Source organism: Anastrepha ludens, chromosome 3 (genome assembly GCF_028408465.1).
Source record: "Anastrepha ludens isolate Willacy chromosome 3, idAnaLude1.1, whole genome shotgun sequence".
Lineage (NCBI taxonomy): Eukaryota > Metazoa > Arthropoda > Insecta > Diptera > Tephritidae > Anastrepha > Anastrepha ludens.
Genome location: NC_071499.1, coordinates 124441499 through 124458399, shown reverse-complemented (window position 1 = coordinate 124458399; position 16901 = coordinate 124441499). Strand labels below are relative to the sequence as shown.

Genomic DNA, 16901 nt, shown 5'->3' with positions numbered 1-16901 from the left:
GCGGCAATAAAACTAAGGTCGTGGAAAGAACGCTAGATTAAATGTGGAAAATTACTACAAACATTCAGAAAAGAGCTTAACAAATATTGTAGAATATAAAAAAAATTAATAACAAATGTACGTATAGATGAAATTTAGTCGAACAAAGACAATACAAACTAAAGAAATATTTAATTTTTTTCCAAACAAACAGTTACATAGTACCGAAGATTTTCTAAAATTAAAAAAAAATTCATAAAAACAACAAACACAAATAAATGTTGCACATGAAAAGCCAACAAATGTGATGAACAACTTTTCGTTTTTTTAATTTTTTTTCTGTTGCTTGTATGTTATTAAAATTAGTTGTGTTATGGTTAATGGCAATGTGGAAAGCATTAAACATCGAACTTCAAATCACTTACCTAATGGCAAATTCCCCAGTATATTTTTCGTTGGCGTATTTGTTGCGCTGCTGGCATTATTGGCGGGAGACGAGGTATTCGTCGGTGTTGGCAGTTGTATAATCTCATCAACGGCTACATGATGGTGTCGCGCCGGTGAGGAATCGGTTGAATCATTCAATGATAAATTCTCGTAGGCGCTTATAAGTGCATCATCGCTGTAGGAATCGTCAATAACTATCGATGCCTCGGAGGGATATTCAAAGGTGGAGGTGAGCGTATCGTTGAATTGTACGTGAAACTGTGAGAGCGAAAGTGATTTTATGCAATTTTTTAATGAAATAACAGTTTTTTTAATAGTAATTTTTTTAATTAAATAGAAATAGACAATTTTAAAATAAATAAATTATACAAATATGTAGATGTCTGCTTGGCGAATGAAATTAGAATCATAAAAATTCATGTAGAGTGGAAGTGGTAATTCATTAACTATGTCGGGACACCTTAAACCATTTCTAACATCCTAAAATGTAGCGTCATTCAAAAGTGATTCCTAGATGAGATGTCAGTAAGGAATAATGACCAGACGGTAGGTTTTTTGTACGCCATGTTAAGACATTTGTCAAGTAGAAAAATGTGGAATTTTACGCTTTAGAACAGTGGGCTAAAATGATCGAAACTTATTATAAAAGTGGTCGTCTTTGAAAGCAACATATCGCAAAGTTCTTGATTTTTTGGTGGAAATAGCCCTCCGAATGAGTAGACAATTCAAAAGTTGGTGAACAAATTTCAAGAAACTGGTTCTGTCAGGGATGGAAAAAGAATTGACAGACAAAAAGCTGGACGTTCTGTTGAGAATATTGCGCAAAATGTAGCGCAAACCTTCAACATCGATATCTCGACGTTCTCAACGATTAAGCATTCATGAATCCACTATTTGGCGGATTTTACCTGTAGATGAGTTCACGATGGACATTTAAATGAGGTTCTTTTCTCATTTTTTCACTTAAGTGTGCTCTGCCCAATTCATAAGAAGGGTGGTTCGGCAATCTGTGCCAATTACCGTGGGATTAGTTTTCTAAATATCGCATATAAGGTCCTAGCGAGTGTATTGTGTGAAATGCTGAGGCCCATCATCAATAAACTGATTGGACTTTATCTGTGTAGCTTTGGACCTGGAAAATCTACAATCGACTAGATATTCACAATACGACAAGTCTTGGAAAATACCTATGAAAGGTGTGAATCGACCCACATCGTCTTTTTGTCGATTTTAAAGCTGCATTCGACAGTGCGAAAAGGAGTTGCCTATATGCCGCTATGTCTGAATTTGGTATCCCCGCAAAACTAATTCGGCTATGCAAATTGACATTACTCAATACCAGCAGCGCAGCGCGTCAGAATTGGGAAGAACCTCTCCGAGCCTCCTCTTGGTGGCGTGCGTCTTAATGTTGTTCCAAACGATACACTTTCAATGCATGTTTCCAATCGGGAGAAAAATTGCAAAATTCAATTTGAGTGTAAACATCGAAAGTGTTTATTCAATATTATTTTCCTCTTTTCCTTTCCAAGAAATGCATGCATAAATATGTAATTACATTTCATCACTACTACAACTGTGCAGTCTGACCGGTACAGTGTAGAAAATTAATTCGTTCCACGCTCCAATTTTATTACAATACCTACTTGCACCCAATAACTGACAACACTTTTATTTGACTTTAATGTTTGAATAGTTTTTTTAAGTGGCCACTTTTCAACAAACAATTGAATAATACAATACTAATGGATGGTTCAATTTTGTTAAAGTAAACTTTGGATGATGTAAGACGATTTTCGATGAATGGCAGCAGCTCGCACTTTTTGCATGGCAAAAGTGTACCAAACTGGCGTTGCTTGCATACTGATAAGTCTGATAAGATACAAAAAATGTATGCAGATATGTAAATACTTATATATATGGTAGTTCGTGCCATTTACAGCAATTGAGCAAGTGTTTCCGGAAGATATAAACCTGTGTGATCCCATTTCGCGCACGACGTAATATATAGAAAAATTATGGTGCAAATTTTAAAGACGAAAGGGACGACTATTGATGGCAACTTTTTATTTATCGCAGTGTCTGTCTACTTGTTATAATTTTGCGTGATTTCTGTAACTGAATATTGCAAATCTGACAATACAAGTTGTTGTTGTTGTAGCAGTAATAGAAGCCCCGTAATTGTAGGGTATATCACCGGTCGCCTTCGTCTGGATCATCTAAAGGTAGGCCCAGGAAACATGCTGTTTCGACAGTTTGGGTCCAGAGGGAAAGGGGTGTTAGATGAGTAGGTTTCAAAGGGCATGTGAAAAGATGGTTAGTGTCGTGCGGGGTGTCTTCACATGCCAGACATATGTTTGGTATGTCGGGGTCAATTCTGCATAAATAGGAGTTTAACCTGCTACAATATCCAGATCGTAATTGTGCCAGTGTTACGCGGGTCTCACGGGGAAGCTGTAGCTCTTCATCTGCTAGAGGTGGTGGTTGGACTCCGATTACGGAATTCTGTGGACGGGAGCTTATAAAAGTGGTAATAGTCTCCCGGTAAATTTCGTTTAATGTCTGTCTAAACACTGTCTGGTCCAGTAGATGTCTGTTAGTTTTGTCCTGGATCTCGTCGGCGTAGTTTAGTAGGTGTCTCCTGATGTGCCTGGGAGGCGGCTCTGGCTCAAGCAGGTGTCTGCTAGGGTGAAATCTACGGTAGCGCTCTAACAGGAACTGCTAGCTGAGCAGTTTGTTATGCTCCTTCACAGATAGCATATGGGCCTCGTCGTGAAGGTGTTGTACTGGGGACATCAGGAGGCAACCCATCGCTGTTCGAATGGCAGTATTTTGGCATGTCTGGAGCTTTATCCACTGCGTGTCATAGTTTAGAACCGGCCGGCCAATTGCCTTAGTGGCACAAAATCAATTTGCAATTTTATTTTTAAATTACTTTTACTTTTAAAAAATATTATTTTGAGTGATATAAATCTTTATTTTGACCTTTACGCGCTACATTGCTTGTCTGTTGATTGGCGTATGACGCCATTTGCACAAATTAGAAATGTTCCGAGAAGATGATTAATTTTGCGCCACCACATATAAAGGAAAAACAAATCCCATCTCAAAATGGGTTTCTCTCAAAACTAAGAAAACATGATCTACTTATCTATTAATTGTATTGTCTTGTATAGTTTTACACTTAAATAAAGCAGACCACCAAATATAGCAGAAATTAATTTATTTTAAACTTAAAAATTTGCTGGTTTTTTTATTTTTATTTCATAAAAAGTGTGAAAAAAAATTACACAAAATTATTTCCCATTTGTGCAACTTAAATCTCAACTCATGTCCCCTCCTATACCAAGTCATTCTGCATGCCCTCATTTTGGGTCACAGAGAATGGATGCTGATGGCGTGCTTTAATCTCGTCTGGTTGAAATAGCGCAAACGCGCAACCGGAAATGACACTTTAACGCCTACGCCAACGGCCGAACGAAAGAGCTTTTTCACAGGCGCAGTGGAGGAAAAAATATGCCATATGCACCCCACATGCAGACATACAAACGTATGTATGTTTATACCGTAAATTGGTGTCGCAATGCATTTCTGTTTACACCAGCGGTTATTTTGTAAAATATTTACATAAAACTAAAAGGAACCCGTGAAAAAGATTGCGCTTGAATTTCAATTAATTTTCATGCCGGTCGGCCATTTCTGAGGTAATTGTGGTGCGCATAGAATTAGTGAAATCTGAGTAACCGAAATAAACAAATACGAAATAAACATTTTGCGCATGTCATTAGTATTTGAGGCACAAATGCTAAAAAATGCTTGGTGTCACCCATTCATACTGAGATATAACAATATAACACATAAAAATATACACTCTTACATATACATACATACGTGTATATGAAACTAGCAATACTAAGGGTTTACTTTTTTCTACATGCGTCAGCATGTTTTGCTAATTTGCCTACAAAATTGGCACGTTAGAAATTTTGCTAAATTCGTTTGTCGTTTACCTGTCAATTACTAGCAGAATAGTATGTACATACATAGATAACGAATGTGGCGTACCGACAAAAAATTGAGTAAAGTGAAACTAAAAGCAAAAGTGAATGAGGTATGCAAATTAATAGAAACGTACTGAAAGCACAATTTAGTTATATCACTCACACTAAAAATATTTAAAATATGGGAATTTTGTTTCGAATTGTGAAAACTTGGTCAAAAAATCTGAAAAATTCAAGTGGCTAGCTTGCGCAGCATACCTAAGGAGGTATGGAATTAAAAGTGAGCAAATGTGTGTAGATCTGAAATATTGACAGCCTGACATAGCGATGTGACATACGGCCATTAAGTCGCGATCGCAATCCTTACTACCGACACAACCATCTAAAAGTGCTAATCTAGCAGCAGTTAACTTTCGGCAGACAAGAGCAATTCTGTGCTTTCTTATGACAAAAATCCACCTACTGTACAGAGGTGGCATAAAACTATTTGGCTCTCCATTGGTGGGGTGAAATTAAGGATTACAACTTAAATAAAAAATACTCTGTCTAAATAGCACTCAAAGCGCTTACTGACTAAAAACTGAAGATTAGCTAGAAAGAGGGTTTGATCTCTATCAAACCATCCTAATTATGCTAATGGCATCATCGAAATAAAGCGAAAAACGCTTAGAATTTTTTATTTCTCCCAATTCTACATATAGTTTAGCCCTAGTCTAGAGTACTGATAGTAGTGCGGCTACGCAGATTAACTAGCAGAATGACTATGAAGTAGAAACACAGCCTATTTAGGAATGACTGATGAAAATTGCAGGTTAATGTAGGCTGACACTTTGGCGCATAGTCATAGTCTCGCGATAAGCCCAAGTTCAGTTAAACTGAAACCAAAATTAAGAACAAGGTTTATATTTTTAACTTACATAGCCAATCAAGTACTATGTTTTTGGATTGAACGAAATTGAAGAGTATGGGGAAAACCCCGTATGGGAGCACTAATCAATTACGATATATAGGTAATTTGAAAAAAGGATATAACCTGAGAATGATTAGAAAAAGGAAGAATGATTGGGATGCAGCGCATAACATATGTTGGTTCCTGGATTCCACCAAAATTTCCCCAAAAAGCAGCCGCAATGGAAACGGACCAAAATAAGTGCAAAGAAGGTATTGCGGTTTTAAAAAGGCGTCTATGGCAACAGAAAATTTTAAGGAAATTTCTATTCGAGATGAAAGTGACCGCGAAGTGTGTGCTTATCGGAACAAGAAGACCTCTATTACTTTGTGGCTCTTCAATGGTAAAAACCTCTATACAAAAAACCCCACAAACTCTGGCTTTGTTCAGCCTGCACCGTGAATAAAAATCATCTAATTCAATTGGATTAAATCTCTCTTGCGACCATCATAGCCGAATGGTTGGTTACTAGCATCCGAAAGTGCAGAAGTGCACACCAATTTGTAAACGAAGCTCTAAGCACTAAGTCCCGATTTAAACCCAATTGACCTCTGAGGAATGTTGTCGGCCCATATTCATAAAAATGGTTGGCAGTTTGAGACAATCAAAGACCTGAAAAAAAGTGTAAAGAAAGGCCAATGGACATATACTTATTTCATATGGAGTTATTTTAATTTCTTTTTTAATTTACTAAGTTTAGTCAAGTTTAATTTTTGTTGTATAATTTTTTTCCCTATTTTTCAATAATATATGTTAAAATTATTGGTTGAACCTTTGTCTTGCTTCTTTATAGTTTTTCATTAGAAAATGCCCTTGTACATATACTTATTTCTGTGAGGTAGCTTGAGCTGTATATCTCTCCTCACGTAGTGCGGCTAGAGGCTACTTCGATATTCAATCTAAAAAGTTTCCAATACATATAATATAATATATAAGATTCTCTAACGCCTAGTTGAAGCATAGGGCGTGTGCAGTTATGCCTGTCTCCCATCGGACGCGTCCCCAGGCGGCCGATCGTGGAAGGCTCGACTTTATGCAGGCTGAGTGGGCAATAAAATACCAATCGCGGACCAAAACAGACAAACACCTGCTTGGGAGCGTGGATAGTTTATCCATCACCAAGCTGGAGTACTTACCTAAAGTACTACTTTACTACTACAACTTACTTATCTAAAGTACAAAACGCTAACGAATCGTCTTACAAGAATACTCAACGAAAATTCTCCACCCGCAAATCATATACGTATGAAAAGTTTCAAATCAGGTGTGGTTACATAAATTCAAGGTGATAAATTATGCCTATAAAAACACCAACTGTAATAAATACCAAAATGGTGAATAATAAAGTTCTACTACTATCAACTTAACTTGAAGAGTCATAATTTTTGTATACTCAGAAGTAGCCAAACAAAGTAATCTTATCAGCATTTGATATTAAAACCAGTTATTTTACGCTTAAACGCTGTGGAGTCTCCATAAGTGGTTACTCTGTATCATTTATTTATAACTGTCACGCACTACGATAAGACTCAATATTATTTAAAAAATGTGTAACTTTCTATGCGAAAGTAGCACAAAATATCTAATAATCGATTGCTTAAAAGCAATGAATTGCCTGCATTCTGTTCAAGAAGTCAAGAAAATTGGTTATAACAAATAAAATTTAGTACACATTAATTTCCCATATGTTCTGGTGGTAAGTTACCACACAAACAAAATTCTTACTTAACGATTTCTTTGCTTCACGCGTATATTTTCACTTTGCTTTGGACTTTTTCTAAAGTGTCACTTAATGGTTATTATGATAAATGAAGTGCGCTTGAAATATTTGTGTCTTGTGAGATGAATGAACGGTGTAACTGTAGATTTACTCAATATATACTCGTACCGTTGCTTCTTTAGGTTTCTGTCGGAAGCTTGACTTTCCATCGATCACAATATTAGCATTTTCGAATTCAACATCGCACGGAGATGGTGGGCACATGGAGAAATCATCATAATCTGAATCGGTTGAAGTTTCCAGCGAGAGATCACCGAGTAGCACGAAACCAGATTCATTTGGCTGTAAAAGAAGAAAGAGAATAATAAGTAACGAAATAGCGATTAGTATGCAATCAGTTAAGAAAATATTTAATTAAGCAGAAATAGCAATTCAATGAAAAGAAAAAATTCCCAATACATATGTACATGTCACAATGTGTTAGTTCAGTGTATGTTGACCAAACAATTGGAGTTAGCTTAGTTTAAATACGCGCAATTATTTGTCAAGGTCGTGACGTTGGCGCTATAAGTACACACATAAACACTGGAATGATCAAGCAGCGCTTGCAACAAATTGACACTTGACTTTGCTGGCAATTTGCGCCGGGCACAAAACATGACAGCTGGGCAGTTGCTGAAAAAATAAATGCAAAACTAGAAAAAATTGCACATAAAAAAACAAAAAATAAGCAGCAGGCAGCTGTGTTTGATCGCGCCTTGCTTTGTCTGGAGATTTTTTATTGCTACGCCACAACCACATATCTGCTGTGCTTACAAGTAAACGTTTGTGCTCTAAGATACGAGTGCTATACTTTTTGCACACTTCACTGGCGCGAAACTGTTAAATTACATTAAAGTTGTCTAAAGTGCTGCTTAAACGGCTACTTGAATTGGGTGCCCTTCCATGCTACAGAGCTGATCACTGATCTTGCGCTTAAGCCTCGAGATCAGCGAGTCCGATCTGACATACGGATATAACCTTGCATTGTTTGTCTATTGCGCTGGCATCCAACTACATATACATATATCTGTACATATGTAAGTTCATAAAACGTCAGGCTTTTCTCTTTGAAGTTTGATTAGTAGTAATGCAGAAAAGCCAAATGCATTACCAGCACTTAAGTACACAGCACGCCCGCAGCCAGTTATTCGAATGTGTCATAATTATGTACGTACATTTATGCTAACATAACATGAGAGATATCAACATTTTTTCAGGCGTATTAACCGCGGTTAGCGCTGCGTCAAGTAGAGCAGTCGTTGACTGACTTTGAACTCAAACAAAGGCATTCAGCAGCTCACACTGGCATGTCAGTCAGGTCTGCTCTATAAGTAGGAACGAGTTAGTATATGCATTTACTTGCACAATACATATGCACACAAAGAAGGCTGATGATGGCAACACTCGAAAGTTTAACGATCTACGCCATTTAGATGCGACGTAGTAATCTTAGCTTGGGAACATCTTCAATGAGGGCGACAAAGGAAGAACGTCAAAAACAATGGATATCAATTGTCTGTGACACGAAAGAGGTTCGCAGTAAAAGTTCACGAAAATATACATTAAAAAAAAGTAAAACAGATGCCTCGCACGAATCAACGCGTAAGCAAGGTCAATGCATAAATTATGCCTAGCTGGCTTTACTTGGTCTAAGCATGATTTTATATAAATTATTTCTTTGATGACTGGTGTACGCAATGAATACAAGCGGATGTGCGCGGCTGCTGATTCCGATGCTGAAATTATGCAAATTTCTTATTTATTAATGCACACCCACATTTAATGCGTAACGAGTTTCGTGCGAATTCACACATTCATGTGACGGTGTATGCTTTTTTATTTCACACATTTATAAGCATTAAAAAAATTGAAGAACGCGACTTCGCTATACCCACCCTGGTATGCATTACGAATCCTGGAATTCGATAGCTGATATTATCCCTCTTTTTTAGCAAGTGGCGAATAGATGAAGCAAAGTGGCGAATAGATGAACATGTCGGCAACACGGGAAGAGCGCTGCCTTAAATTACATGTGCTGGTAAGGCAGTGCAGCCTAATGAGCTATAGCATACTCGCTAGTGGCGAATCTTACTCAATAACGTTGTTGTTGCTTTCGTATGAAAGCTTTTCGTCAAGTCAATCGAGCATAAAGATAGCGAGCGGGGAATGGCGAATAGAAGAGGCCTATTATAGATTTTTAAGGCTTTACAACGTATACGGCAGGAACAAAGTCACAGAAAAAAGTTGCGTTATTTTTGCATTTTTTCGTATGCATTGTCTACTCGTAAATGACACTGACTTTCGTGGCAAATTTCGATTGTTAACAAAGAAAAATCGAATTGCAGTGATTCCATTACGTAAATGTGGAAAAAATACAAGTGAGATATACGAAATGCTGAAATAACTTAATATTTCGAGAATGTTTCTTTACCGCACGATCAATCGTTTTCTCAAATGTCTGAAATTACAGATAGAAAAAGAAGCGGCCGCCCTCGCGTGGTTCGTGCAGCCATAAAAGCCGCCCAAGAAAGAGTTCGCAAAAATCCCCTTAGAAAGCAGAAAATCGTGCCCAGTGAAATGAATGTTTCGTTCAGATCCACTCAAGACTAATTAGAAATGATCTCCACATGAAAGCCTTCCGCCGCTCAATTGGTTCATTTTTTGACAACGCGCTTGAAGAAAATTAAACTCGACAGATGCAAGCTGCTTCTTCGGTGGTCAACGGTCATGAAAATGTTCTTTTCTCAGATGAGACACTTTTTTCACTGTTGAACAAAATTTTAATAAGCAAAACGACAAAATCTATGCTAAAATTTCTAAAGACGCAAAAAATATTGTTCCAAGCGTGGCCACCATCCAGCCTCCGTAATGGTTTGGTGGGGAGTATCTTGTAAAGGCGTTACATCTCTTCATTTCTGCGACAAACCAGGATGTATTAGAAGGTGTGTTGAAGCAGTTGAGCGGTACTCTCTTGAACGGAGAGCTGAGCTTTGGATCTTCCAGCAAGCTTCCAAATGTTGGCCATTTCGAATGAAAATTTAAAATTTTTTTGTGTAATATTTACATGATTAGGGACTACTGATATCCCATAACCTTAAATTCGGCATACAGTAGTCCACAACTTAGCAAAAGTATCATTAAAGTCTATCTGTCTATCTAATTGTTATCTCTTGAAAGCACCTTATCCGGCCAATTTTAAAACCAACATCCCATGCGGCTGATAACTACCGTTGACTGTCACTTCCTACAGTCAAAATTGCCTAGCAATTAAGTTGTAAAGTCAATTGTGAACATCACCACCCACCAGTTCATGCAGCAGCAACTCCGTGCATCACAATGTAAAACGACCCAAATGGCTATGAGCAAAGTAACACCCACCAATCAACTACATTTACTTGCCACAAAAACAAAAAAAAAACACAACAAGAGCATTGCCAGTGTGGGGTAAAACAAGCAAGGTTTGCAATTAAGAAATTACCTACTTAGTAAAGTTACATATGCTCAAGTACGTATACACATAGCTGGGTAGAGATGTAGTCAAGTATGTGGGTATGCAACGAACTTAATAAATTCCATGTTGCGCTACAAAATAACTGTTAAAGCGCACGAGATACAAGATGAAGCCAAGATATGTATGTACTGATGCGAATATATGTACTTATATGTAGTAGATATGAGCTATAAGCATTGAATGTGCATTTACCGCTTATAGCACTTGCTCTTCACGGCCATTTTTTCCTTTAGATTTTACGGTAACGCAAATTTTCATTTTACATTGTTTTAATCTCTTATAAACTCTTTTTTAACTACTTTTCTTTTATAGCTATATACATATAAATATGCACTTACAATTTATTTTACTTTTCTTTTATATTTGTTTTTTTTTTTTTTTTGCAAATACTTGAATTTCTAATACGATTTCTGCTACATATTTTCTTGCTGCTTCTTAATTTTTTGTGCATAAAGCGAAAAAGGCGCTTGCTTATGGAAAACTTGAAAATATACATATGTGCATAAATGTATGTTTGGAGCTTACACCCTTTATTTGCTGTGTGGGTAGTAATGTTTTCTCCACAAATGGAGGGATCGATAGTTTTATGCCGCCTTCGAACGGTTGATGGTTTTTTAGGAGGAGCTTTTTTCATGGCAAAACTACACTTGGACAAAAAACTTTCACTGCCATTTGGTGTTTCATAACCCGAGTTTCGAACCCTCGGGCACTACTCATTCGGCTATGGCGTCCACTGATAATACCGCATACAGTCACATACCCATGCTCCCACTACCAACAACACACACTTCCTTACTCATTCTCTCCTTATCTCTCCTACTTATATTCTGTCATCTCTTCTCACGTTTCTTAATATGCTCCCTTACTAACTGATTAGACAAAACAGCAATTTATATTTTGTCTCTCACTATTGGTTTTTAAGGTCATATTTGTTAACTTAGTTGTAAGAAATATGTAACCTCGGAAAATTATTAATAAAGGTACCTTCGAAAAGAACGGATTATTTTGTATATAAAATTGAGTATACTGAATTAACTGAATACCAAAAAAATTTAAAACCAATTGAAAAAACAAAATAAAAAAACAAAAAAATTAAAAAAATATATATGTATATAAAAAAAAAAATTCAAAAAAAAAAAATAATAGTTCAAAAATACTAAAAAAAAAAATAAAAAAAAAAAATTACTAAGCCAATAATTAAAAAATCATTATTAAACAAATTAAAAAAAAAATTAAAAAAAATTAACACCTTAAAAATTCAAATAAAACGTTATATGTTAACAATTTTTATTGAAACACATCATATTGAAGTGCCTATTTTTGACATTCCGAAGACCCGAATGGTCCGCTAATTTTTACTTGAAAGCTTACAAAAACTGTTGGTGTTTTCAAGTAGACCGATGATTTCAAATATGTATGTCTACAGTGAGTGCCATTAAAATTCATATAGTAATGTTTTCAGGGTCTACATTCCCAAATTGAATGTCAAATGCAATGCATCTTTATTACATTTAAACCAAATTGCAAGTTTGAGTTCAAGTTTCTTAAGTTTAATAAGAGAACTGGCTCTGAAGGAGATACTGTGATGAGTAGAGGGCACAAAAGAACATGACGTTGAAGTTCTAACCTCCTATAAATCTAAATCTAAAAAATTTAATCTAAATTGCAAAAACAAAATATTGTTGTTGCCCACCGAATTCACCTTCTACAAATACGCTTTGCACATGATTTTGGACGCCACTGTGCTAGACCGATGTGCTGTGCTAGATCTATGGACACTTCCTTAAATACTATGAAACGACGGTTTCACGGCCAGTATGACAAGTGATAATGTTTTTTGAAATCAAAGGTTTTGATAATACTATTCAACCAATTTGGGAACGAAATGTCGTTTTGCACTATTTTGTACCGGTCGGCATTGAAGGTTTTAGCGCAATTTTTATTAGTTTTTGAACTGGAGCACACTAAACAGGGCATTTTTTGCGAAGAATAATCGATAAGTCAACTGTGGGGTACGTTTTTCTAGGTCTAATAATTATTTTTATTCACACTGAGCTAGAAGTGCTCAATTTCATGTTATGAGTATAAGCCGTAATGTGTGAAGTTTTTTTACTGAACACTGATTTTGGCAGTAAATTTTCAAAATTTTTAAACTCAGGTATTATTATGAGCTGTCAAACGATACTAAATACAAAGACGGTTTGGACTGTCAAATTAAGGGCCCTTTGCTTAACTTCCTATTAAAACTCTACGAAACAGCCAGATGAATTAGTCGACACAATTTCATGATCATTCCCTCAGCAACATTTTCACATACAAACAAAACAGATGACGCTATTGCAGCCAGAAATTATAATCGAGAGGAACGCAATATAAGGCAGCTGGGGGAACGAGCAAATAAATTGTAATTGTAAAAAAACAAATTCGCATTATAAAAAAGTTGTTCCTAATAGTCACCCCTCGGCAGGCAAAGGCAAACCTTCTGCCGTATGCGCCAATTATTTATTTATTTCCTTTTTTTAATGCCACTGCATCGAGTTAGCCTTCGTTCGATTTATGTTTTTTTTTTTGTTTTTTGTAAATCATTAGTTTATTATTTTTAAATTTTTTACAACAAATAAATACAAAAAAAAAAAAAAACTGGCGCGCGCTATTCCTTATTTACCAGCAAAATTCAACCTTAAAACCAATCAACAGCTTCTTTCGCTGATAAAAAATTGCACACACACTTCGAGTGCAAAGCAGCTTGACGAGTTACGTGAGAATTCTGTTCAACAAACCGCAAAAGAAAGTGCATAGGAAAAAAATTACAGAAAATATGATGCCACATTGCAACAAGCAACACATAAAAAAGCAACAAGAAAAGCAAAGTAAATGAAAATAGTGGCAACACATTTTACAGTTTTTCAACGATCCAACTGCAATAACGAAATGCATACTGCACTAACACACACACACACACATGATTATCGGATAGACTTAGCTATAGCAAGAATGCGCAATCCATGGTGGGATAGAGTTGTATGTACTTATAGTAGAGATTGTGGCGCAACTCGGCAGCTGCAGCAACTTTTATTGAATACAAATTTTCAACGAGAATTTATATGCGAAACGCGGCAACAACTTTACGACGCTAGAGAGAATAAAATACGAAATTTTCTGGAAGTTAAGAAAAATTGCATTTCAGGAATTTGAAGGCATTAAAATGCAACACATAAAAGGTTCGAGTTTTAACAAATATTTATTTAGTTGGGAGTAGGAGATTTCACTGAAATGCCGTAGTAAGCAGTCAACAGAGGTTGGCAGTAAAATTGTGAGCACGAATTAATGAGAAATATAAGTACTGAGAATGCAATTTTATTTATAGTTTTCTTTGTTGTGGATTTTTAGTATTATTTTTTTATCAACTTAACGAATTTACTATTACTGATGAATACTCAAAAAGTTTTTTTTTCTATCTGAAATTTATTATTTCACGGAAATACTTTTCCAAGCCTCGTAAGCAAGTGAATATTCCTCCTCAAAAATCCAACAAATCCGGAAAGCATTAACAAGCCTTGTTTTGAGTTATGTTCACGCTCATCTAATTCGCAATAAGCTATATGTAGGTAAAATTATTTGTTTAGAAAATGTATAGAAAAATGCACAAGTAATTGATGTACGCAGCTGGCAATTACGATTAATTAAATAAAAAAATTATGCATGCCTACGTACATACGAACATATAAAGATTATTTTCAATTGTTGATTTTCGTAATTAAAACAACTTTCGGTTTTGTTTACAATTTTTTTTTTTTTTTTTATACACATTTTTGCAAAAACAAATAATAATTAATGTGATAAGCGGATAGTTAAAACACTGAAAAACTGAAGATTTAAAAATGTAGAGGTAGTGCAAAATGTTCAACCCTGACAAAAAAGCACTGCGGTTTTCCAATCGCTACTGGTCCATAACCACGCAGGGTATCACATTAATTTTGATCTCAATTTGTTGTAATATTTTGTAGTTTATTAATCTTCCGAAATTTGAATGCAAGGCAATCCGTTTAACCGTTGAACTAAAAGAAATTATCCGGAACACTCTTTTCCACACCATTGAAATAAACGCACCACAGAAAAATGCCACCATTTTTAGAAAAATGCGTGTTTCTATTGCATTTCTTTTTTTATTTTGGTATTTTTTAGCACAAACTTGCATATAACATTTTCAATTACGAGCTTTATTTGTTTTGTTTTTCCGGTGAGTTGAAAAATTCATCAGGCACAAAAAATGGGATTAACCCGTGCACATTTCCGTGCGATGATTTATTACGATTCTCGCGTGTATTATCGAAACAGGAATGCATTAATCAACCTTCTTTGACTTTTCACGTTGACGCACCACACTTAGCTGCTGTTAAAAGCTGGTACAACGCGTTACACTGTGGCCGTAGATCCTAGCGGGCTGAATTGCATGAAGGCCGTCACGGTTGCTGTATCAGACACAAAGGAGGCTGTGCGTCAGTTGATAACGTAAGATCGGCATATAACATATAGCGAGATAGAGGCATTATCCTGGATTCTGGATGCATTCAAAATTGCATGAACATTTGGCCGTCAAGAAATTTGGTTTCGTTTGGTGTTTAGAAATGTTGAAGAAATTCAGCATGTTTATGACATCGTAACAGGTGACGCATCGTGGATTTATGCACGTGAGCTGGAAATAAAATAACAAACGACAGTGTGGTTGCAAAAAGGTGTGGAAGAAAGTGGAACAAAAGCACACCCTTTTTGGGTGTTTGGCCGAGCTCCTCCTATTTGTGGTGTGCGTCTTGATGTTGTTCGACAAATGGAGGGACCTACAGTTTCAAGCCGACTCCGAATGGCAGATATTTTTATGAGGATCTTTTTCATGGCAGAAATACACTCGGAGGTTTGCCATTGCTTGCCGAGGGGCGACCGCTATTATGATAGAAAAACACTTTTTCTTCATTTTGGTCTTTCACCGAGATTCGAACCTACGTTCTCTGTGAATTCCGAATGGTAGTCACGTACCAACCCATTCGGCTACGGCGGCCGCCAAAACAAATAGTCGCCTGTTTTTTCGGAAAATCTGGTTATGTCGCAAATATGCCACTAAAGAAACTTAAAGCAGTCAATTCTGAGTGGTTCACAAACATTAGTTTGCCATAGGTTTTCGGAGCTTTAAGAAAAGCCAGTCGGTGAAGACGAATCATGCTCCACCAAAACAATGCGAGCTCTTACGTGAACCGTTACGCAGTTTTCGCACAAGCGAGTTTTTCAGCGCTCAAAAGACCGCCTTACAGCCTTGATTTGGCACAAAACGAAAATTTTTTGCAGTCCGTAATAAATTTATCGATTAAATTTAGCTTTATACAAAAATATTAAAACATTAAGTTCTTATCGCTCTGCCCTGTACTCTTTATTTGCACACACGGCTCCCGCTTTGCTAAATTTCTCCCGTTTCTTAGCTTTTTAATCGACCAAGCAGCGATCGACACGTATTGCAGAATTGCTATTATCATAGAAAAACACTACTGGGATTTACTTTGACGGAGCTGCCAGCCAGACCGTTCGTAGCAGGCACGTAATTTTTTTTTCCTCCCGAACATTAAAAATAAAATGGGAGGTCAAGGTTTTCCAACACCTGAATAAGCCTTCAAACAGCTGGTTTTGGAGGTATCCACTTCTGAGTGGCAAAAGTGCTTTGAAAATTGGTGGAAGTGAATGCGGAAGTGATTGACTTCCAAGGAGAATATTTTTATCAAAAATAAAGTCATTTTAATTAATATTTTACTGCCTTTCTCCTAAAACTCAGCAGAAGAGACCTAAGAGTAGTGGTGGGTGTAATCACAGGGCACAACGCCTGTGGTCAGTATATGGCTGCCATGGGGGTGGTCCAGAGCCCGATATGCCTATCCTGTCTTGAGGATGACGACACTGCAGAGCTTTTCTCTGTAGCTCTCCGGCGTTTTCCAGAATCAGACTTAGGATATTGGGTTGCGGTATACTGAGTATGGATAAAGTTCATACTCTTCCTCTTCTGGACCTCTTAACATTCATCAATGAATCCAAGATATTTGTAGAAGAGTGACCTCAAACTAATTTTTCCGCCTTACCATCCACATTTTGTCTTTCCTATCTCTATTCTTTCTACTGAATTCTACCCGGGTGTAGTACAACGGTCTCCTGACTGAGTGCTTGGACTTGTCCAACCCCCCACAAATCTAATCTAATCTAATCCTCGTACTATAC

At 36.6% G+C, this 16901-nt stretch overlaps 1 protein-coding gene across 2 annotated transcripts in view; it reads right to left on the bottom strand.

The window, feature by feature from the left end:
- Positions 1-16901, bottom strand: part of LOC128859008 (uncharacterized) — a 149852-nt gene that overhangs the window by 21359 nt on the left and 111592 nt on the right. For both annotated transcript variants that reach the window (XR_008454084.1, XM_054095664.1), the window contains exons 3-4: positions 7262-7435; positions 405-684 (exon numbers count right to left, since the gene is read on the bottom strand). Coding sequence is in view for 1 of the 2 variants with exons in the window: in XM_054095664.1 (XP_053951639.1) it covers positions 405-684; positions 7262-7435 (454 nt within the window). In the remaining variant the exon portion in view is untranslated. The remainder of the gene's footprint in view (positions 1-404; positions 685-7261; positions 7436-16901) is intronic.